General features: G+C 52.9%; 1 protein-coding gene across 1 annotated transcript; it reads left to right on the top strand.

Annotated features, from left to right (window-relative positions):
• The first annotated feature begins 4,125 nt into the window (after positions 1–4,125).
• HEY1 (hes related family bHLH transcription factor with YRPW motif 1) lies at positions 4,126–7,498 on the top strand. The gene is made up of 5 exons (XM_040546132.1): positions 4,126–4,285; positions 4,402–4,477; positions 4,577–4,660; positions 4,771–4,852; positions 5,629–7,498. Exons 1-5 carry the CDS (start codon positions 4,194–4,196, stop codon positions 6,210–6,212), a joined length of 918 nt encoding a protein of 305 aa, XP_040402066.1. The 5' UTR covers positions 4,126–4,193; the 3' UTR covers positions 6,213–7,498.
• Positions 7,499–7,798: the final 300 nt, after the last annotated feature.

Genomic DNA, 7,798 nt, shown 5'->3' with positions numbered 1-7,798 from the left:
CTTGGTGGACTGCTAGGATTTTGACAGCAGGAAATAAGAACAAGTTTCTATATTATTATTTCTTGGTCCAATTACAGGAAAAGTACTGCAGGAGCAGAAGAAAACTGTTTTGGCAAACTACAGAAGACTTGCTTGAAAAAGGTCAGCAAAAAGAAAAAACATGGTTTTACTGTGTGATATCTGGTGGAAGCCATACTGTGTGACTTTGAGGAATGAAGCCAGGGATAAATAAACTGCCCAGCTATGGTGAATTTCCCCCCTGGTGGGAAGGTGTCTGTAGCTGCCACATATCTGTGGCCATTGACCCCCTTACAATTTGGTAATGCTGATAGAAGCTGTCCTGCCAACAGCACATGATTGAATTCCTTGTGCTCTTTTACATCCAAGGTACACTCTTATACACATGGACACTATGGCATTTTCCTGTAATTAAGAAGGTGGCTGGAAATCAAATCAGCATTTTCTCCTCCTCACCAACGTACTCTGCCCACTTCAGCATCTTCTGCAACCTGGTGTTGTTCCTCCTGCAGAAGCTTGGCTTCCTGCAGGGCACAGGGCAGGCTGTACTTTGGGAGTGGGAGAAGGGAGGTCTAGTGGAAGCAGCTGCTGCCTGTAAGCACCTTGACTCAGAGGAAGGCTTGCATGGAAAGAGAAAAGGGGTTGGTCTGATTGGAAAGGAAACTGGGCGGTAAAATAGCCAATCTGCCTGCCCCCACCTCAGTCAGAGGGCTGACTGAGTAAAAGGTAGCTCTGCCTGGGTGGCTTCAGTGTGTGCTCGCAGATCGGCCTTGTGTACAGTTACATCCCAGGTCTGGTTCTGGAGATGAGCTGGAACCTCCTCAGGTGAAAGCAAAGACTACCTGCACTGTTCAGGGCTGTCCAGAAGACTAATGGAGCTCTGCTGCTGCCAAGATACTGACAGTGTGACAAGTGACAGACTTGCTCACTCATCACTATACACAGCTCCCCAAAAGTGGGAGCTGAGACCAGTGCTGCAACACAAGTGGTGCAGCCGAGGCATTCAGCTTACAGTAGGGACTTTGGTGCGGAAGTTATCCCCGTCCTTGGCCAGCCTGAAGGCAGAAATGCATTCCCAGAGCCCAGCAGCTGCATGCTGCGTGGGGCCAGCACAGCGAGAGCTCCCCAGCCAAGTCTCTGTGTGAGTGCCCGGGCCTCAGAGATGTGCAGGTGTGAACGTCGGCAGCCAGCTCCCGAGAAAACACCCTCGCACTTGGAGTGCTGTTCATAGACCACGCAAAAAGCCTGAAAAACTCTTCTGCTGTTTCCAACAACTCCGCAGGCGCTTCCATGTGACCCGTGACACAGCCCTGAGCCGTGTCGGTGGCACGGACAAGCCACACAAGTTCAGCAAGAAGCCAGTAAGGAAAATCGCAGGAGCTGGAGCAGCAGCTTCTTGCCTGCAGGGCTGACGCCGCAGCTCGGTACGTGCTGGGGGGCATGGGGGGCGGCAATGTGAGTGCCAGAGCCACTGGTTGAATTGGGCACCATAACCATAGAAACGGCGAGTTTCCGGGCGGGGATGACGGGTTGATGGGATTACTCTTCAAAGCACTTGCTGCCTTGGGAGAGCAGGCCGGGAGGGAGGGGACCGGAGTTAATTTAGTGCATGCAGCAGAGTGGGGGGCTGCGGCGGCGGGTCCCCACCGGAGGGAAGCCTGCAGCAGCGACAAGCAACTCCTGTTCAGTGTGACTTGGGCCAGTCCTGAAATCAACCTAGGAGGCACACAGCGATGAAGAATGGGGGGGTGCACACAAAAAAATAAGGCCACCCCCTTCTGAGGGACGGTTATGTCCAACAGGTGCTGTGCGCCGCACTGGTGAGGCCACACCTCCAGTATCTTGGTCAGGTTGGGGCCCTCACTACAAGGATGTGGAGGTGCTGAAGGGTGTGCAGAGAAGGGCAGCAAAGCTGGTGAAGGCACTAGAAAACAAGGCTTATGAGGAGTGACTGGGGGAATCGGGGTTGTTCAGTCTGGAGAAGAGGAGGCTGAGGGCAGACTTCATCACTGCCTACAACTACCCGAAGGGAGGCTGCAGTGCTTGGCCCTAGTGGGGAAGCGTGAGGGGAGCCAAGGGCCTCAGTGCATGTGAGAGGAAGGTCGAGGGGTGCAGCTGTGGGGCACAATGCACAGGGAAGTGGCAGACCAACTGCGGCATGACACAGTATGGCATGGTATGGCACAGCCTGGCACGGCACGGCACGGCATGACACGCTGGGGAGCACTGCGAGGGAAGACTGCTGCCTTCTGAGCCCATCTCCCCAGTGCTGCGGAGGCATCGGTGAGGTACGAGATGAGTCTCTTTCAGACGTGCCCTTCTCGTGCACACTCTCCTTTTAATTCCCTCAGCCTTGGGCATGCAAAAGGCTGCTCTCCTGTCTGCCCTCCTGACTGCTCCAGGCAGAGGTGTGAGAGGTGCATGACGGTGCTGTCTCTACACGTTAGCAATTTCTGGCTAATAAAACTGCCCTTTGGGCCACGGTTAACAATTAGACCAACTCTGAGCACTGGGCCCTGCCCAGTATCACAGAGGCACAAGGTAATTGAAAGCTGTTCATGCTGCTGTTCCTCCTCGTGCCAGACAGAAAGATCGAAACAAACAGACGGGCAAACATTTCTTATCTTCCCCCGGCAGCTGACAGCCAACTGCAGTTATTGCCTCCGAGCCCGAGCCATGCTCTCCCTGACGGCTTCTGCAGGTTGCCTTGGGAAGGCAGTGCCTGCAAAAAGCTCCCAGAGCATTCCTGGGGGGCCTGGCCCCAGTGCTTCGGGGAGCTATAGGTGGGCTGAGCTGCAGGAGGCGACTGCTCGGACCTGGAGGTCAGACCCCATGCATAAGCGACGTGTGCTTGCTGCCAGATAATTTCAGCTACCACATTTTTTCCCTGTGTCAGGAAGGGGTTACACGCACCTGGATGGGAGATGTCAGGTTCACTGTCTGCAAGCCAAAGAGGCAGAAATGTCACGGCCAGGGACCTGCTTCTGGTCCTGCGAAAGCGAGCGAGAGGTGCAGACAGCTGTTTTCCAGCAAAAACACACAGGCTGGAAAGGTGGATGCACTGCAAGTGCTGACACAAGCTTAATTACACAGCACCGCAGAACAGACAGACTTATGAAAAATGCAGTGTGGGAACAGAATATTTCTACCACCTCCTGTTAGCTGCTTACAGGCAGCTGCAGCACTGCTCTGGGCTTCTTAGCTGCAGCTCTTACTGCCTGTAGCCCAGTCCTTGCTCCCTTCTCCCTTCCCAGAAGAGGTGCTTGGTAAAAATACGGGCAGCTGCCTGAAATGTGCAGCAAGCGTGTGCTGACTTCGACCTCAACAGCTGGGGGGCTGAAGGATGCTGTCCCAGGGGCTCGTGGCTCTTTGCTGTGACACCGGGCACCCCCTGCCCTTCGGCCGTGACACTCGAGGGGATCAGCTTTGATAAGGGGCCCTGCTGGAAAGGCTTTGTGTGCGTGAAAACCAAACTGTGATGAAACTGCCTCAAACAGCATGGCCCCATTTCACCTGTGCTTGTTAGTAATATTATTACTTATTATTTTTTATTATTTAGTACTATTTTTATTTATTATTTATTTTTATTATTTAGTACTATCTTTTATTATTTTTATTATTTTTATTATTTTTCCCTTTCTGCCAGCCCCTCAGCTTGACACAACAGGAGGCAGCGGCTGTGTGCGGGGAACACATCCAGGCCCGGTGGGCTTTCACCTACGGACTCCATGCACGCCCCGCCACCACGACACCACCACACGACACCCCGCCACCACGACACGACACCACACCACGACACCACCGACACCACGCCGCAGCTTTCCCACGGCCGCGCGCCGCGTGGGCGGCGCCGCGGCGGCTGGGGCGGGCGGCTATTGGCCGAGCGCGGCGCGGCGGCGGCCAATGGGTGAGGCGGGGGCCGCGCGTGGCGGCGGGCGGCGGCTGCAGCTGCTGCTGGTGCTGCTCCTACAGCTCCTGCTGCTCCTGCTGCTGCTGCTGCTGCTGCTGCTGCTGCTGCTGGCCGCGTCCCGCCCGCGGCTGCTCGAGGGGCGCGGCGCGGGGCCGCCATGGGGGAGACGGGCGCGGGGCGCGCGCCGGGCCCCCTGCTGCCGCGCGCCCTCGTGCCGCGCGCCGCCCGCCGCCTGCCCAGCGGCCGCCCTCGCCCCGCCGCCGCCATGAAGCGGGCGCACCCCGAGTCCAGCTCGTCGGACAGCGAGGAGCTGGACGAGGCCGTCGAGGTGGAGAAGGAGAGCGCGGATGAGAACGGGTGAGGAGGGGGAGGGAAGGAGGGGGGCTGTGGGGTGGGGGGGTCCCTTGTCCCGTGCTGCCCTCTCTCCCCCCCTGCCCTTTGCCCCCGCCGCTCAGCCCCGCCGCTCCCCGCAGGACGCTGGGCTCGCCGCCGGGCTCCGTGTCGCCGTCCGCCACCTCGCAGATCCTGGCCAGGAAGAGGCGCCGAGGGGTGAGTGAGGGATGGAGGGAGCGAGGGAGGAGTGCCTGCCCGGCGGGACGGGCTGCCCCCTTCCCGCAGCCCCTCACCCCGCGCCGCTCTCCCCCGCAGATCATCGAGAAGCGCCGCCGCGACCGCATCAACAACAGCCTGTCGGAGCTGAGGAGGCTGGTGCCCAGCGCCTTCGAGAAGCAGGTCGGTGGTTCCCGGCCCGGCCCCGGGCTGCCCTCCCCGAGCCGCTCCGGGAAGGGCTCGGGCGTCCCCGGCCCTGCCTGGAAAGTTTCCCGCTCCCCCTTCCCTCCTAGGGATCGGCCAAGCTGGAGAAGGCAGAGATCCTGCAGATGACCGTCGACCACCTGAAAATGCTGCACACGGCGGGAGGGAAAGGTACAGTGTCTGTGCTGACAGCCGGCCACGGGAGGAGCGTGTCCCCGAGCGTGCAGGAGCTCCTGGGGAAAGTGGATGGGAAGTCTGTTGGGTTTTGCCAGGACTTTACGGTTTTCTTCTTCTTGGGAAGATTTACAGCCCAAATGTTTTACAGCACTAGATTCGGCTTGTTCCAGGGGAGAACAGTTGCAAGTCTAGCAATGTGTCAGCCCTGTGAGGCGAACTGTTGGCAACTCAGAAAACACATATTTCTTGCTGCTGTCAAATGTTTGTTTCTTTAGCATTCTGAAATTTCAGAGCAGAAGCTAGAAAAAATACAGCTTTCAACGAGTAGTGCAGAGAATGAGCAAAAATGGTGAAATGTGCTTTGCAGCGAATAAACGAGTTGCCTGCAAAAGTACCCTCTCTAAGTCGGGACTTGTGTTTCTAACAAATTTTACTGTGCTGTGGTTTTGCTTGCACTGGGAGACGTGAAGAGAACAAAAGTACTTTCCTCCCAGCGGCAGCATGCAATTTCAGTTTAAAAATGGCAGTCTATGACCGGTCTTGGGACTTGCAGCATCACAGCACAGATATGAAAGAAAAGGTTGTTAGCCCCCCCTAAAAACAAAAGCAACAACAAAAAGAAATAGAAAGGAGTTTGGCAGCTAATCTATGGTTGGGAATACTAACCACATCCAAGTGAAATATGCTTTATAGTGCAGGGTGGAGTGGGGAGGCAACGTGTAGACAAGGACTAGAAAACAGCATCTTAAAACTCCATTCTTTCCTCATAGGTTATTTTGATGCTCATGCTTTGGCTATGGACTACCGGAGTTTAGGGTTTCGAGAGTGCCTGGCTGAAGTAGCTCGATACCTTAGTATTATAGAGGGTCTGGATGCCTCTGACCCTCTGCGGGTTCGACTCGTGTCTCATCTCAATAACTATGCCTCTCAGCGGGAAGCAGCGAGCACCGCACACACTGGCATTGGACACATTCCTTGGGGCAGTGCCTTTGGACATCACCCTCATATATCTCACCCGTTGCTGCTGCCTCAAAACGGGCATGGTAACACCAGTACTACGGCGTCTTCCACAGAACCGCATCACCAGAGCAGAATCGCCGCCCCACACGCTGAAACTTCCTCACTCAGAGTGCCCCCAAATGGCAGCGTCGGACCAGTGCTCCCCGTGGTCACATCCACGACCAAACTGTCTCCTCCTCTTCTCTCCTCCATGGCATCTCTGTCTGCGTTCCCCTTTTCCTTTGGCTCGTTCCATCTGCTGTCTCCCAACATGCTGAGCCCGTCTGCACCAACGCAGTCAGCGAACCTCGGCAAACCATACAGACCGTGGGGGACTGAGATCGGAGCCTTCTAAGGACTAACCCTTTAGTAAGGGTGGGGAAGCCTGCAAACCTAGCTGAGCTGGGTTGTGCCACGCTTAAAATTGAAGTTTTTAATAACTGGGACAAAGGTACAGCTTCAACTTAACTAAGTTTGTCTAAAAACCGTCTCTTTGGATTTTTTTTGTTTGTTTTCTACATTTTTGTATTAGCTTTTTTTTTTTTTAAATAGTTGCTGAAGTTGTCCGAAAATAAAATTACAATAGTGGATGTTAACACTTGTGTTAGATCTGTTCTGAGCATTTAAATCACTTTTGTAAACAGCTTGTTTCCAATGTTCCATTTTTCCTGAGTACATCAGACCGCCTTTTTATGAAGAGATATCACCTGTTATTGTTAGCAACAGCTTAGTTTAGTTATTAATTTTACCAAGACCACTCTTCTCAGCCTTAAAAAGCTGTGTTTTTGTTAGTATTTTGACATTGAGATGTTCTGTAACGAATTACTCTTTTTGTAAACTATATTGGAGTCTTATATTTCTGAACAAAGCGTTGACAAATCAGATGGACCAGCTTGACCAGCTTTATCTAAGAGCCCGATTTCTATTTGTTCTGCAGTGATTTGGTATATTCGGTGGTCTTATTCTAGTCCCTAGTGGACATTTATTTGCATCACAGAATCACTACATTAGTTCTTCCACCCAAAAAAGCAGCATGTGCTTTAGAGCAAACTCTGAAATTTGGAGGGTGCAAAAGTGAAATTACAAACTACACTGGTGGTGGGTTTTGTTGCGGGAGATGTGAAGGGGGGAAAAAAAAATTGTCACCCACGGTAGTCTTCCAGCCAGAGCAGGTCACATGCATATTCATTTTACTGGGCCAGATTCTGCTCTGAGTTACAGTGGAGCAATTGTTCTGTTACCCTGTGTTCTTGGGTAACTGAAATGAGGCTCTTTCCCTCTGTGAGCTCCAAATTTGCACCTGAAAAAAGTTATGCTGGTATTTAAATAGCCAATGGGATGGTACAGTGGGAACCTGTTCAGTGCCCAACCTTATTGCTTAACAAATGTATCCTAACTGGTGGTTTTTTTTTTTTGGTTGTATTTTACTTTTAGGTGCAGTTCAGTGCCACTCCTCATTTTGTAAGGGCGCTGCTGCATTTTTGTGTGTGTGAGTGTGTGTGTGTGTGTGTATTTTGTTTGTTTTCCTGAGAATCTTAATCTGAACAGGTTTATCTAGTGAGTTCCACTGGACTGAGTTTGACTGCTCTTGTATTTGTGTTGTGGCTAAATAAAGGAGAAAGAACAAAGTATTTTAAATGACATGTTTGTCTGATACATATATATCAGCGGACAATTCTGTGCCTCTGCTGTCACGGGCAATGTTGAAGAGTTGCTATTGAGTGTCTCTGTGGGTATATGTGTTTACTTTTTCCTCGCTCGTGTATTACGGTGTATAACCTACACTAGCCGAGTGTAGCATAAAGAGCCACTGTGCCTCAGAGTAACAGCCCAGGGGGTGAAAGTTAAGGATGCGTTTTGTGTGTTACTTCTACCTGCATGGCAGTGTGCAGGCAGAGGGTGAGGAGACCTGGGTTATTGCTAAAGAGGAGGTTGAAGCTG

This window comes from Cygnus olor, chromosome 2 (genome assembly GCF_009769625.2).
Source record: "Cygnus olor isolate bCygOlo1 chromosome 2, bCygOlo1.pri.v2, whole genome shotgun sequence".
In the NCBI taxonomy this organism is placed as follows: Eukaryota; Metazoa; Chordata; class Aves; order Anseriformes; family Anatidae; genus Cygnus; species Cygnus olor.
This window is presented reverse-complemented; position numbering and strand designations above follow the sequence as displayed.

Excerpts from the sequence above, each read along its gene's own strand:
- HEY1 (XM_040546132.1), top strand. The coding sequence starts at position 4,194 with ATGAAGCGGGCGCACCCCGAGTCCAGCTCGTCGGACAGCGAGGAGCTG. Across the intron at positions 4,478-4,576 it reads CCAGGAAGAGGCGCCGAGGG|ATCATCGAGAAGCGCCGCCG; the intron begins GTGAGTGAGGGA and ends TCTCCCCCGCAG. Across the intron at positions 4,853-5,628 it reads GCACACGGCGGGAGGGAAAG|GTTATTTTGATGCTCATGCT; the intron begins GTACAGTGTCTG and ends CTTTCCTCATAG.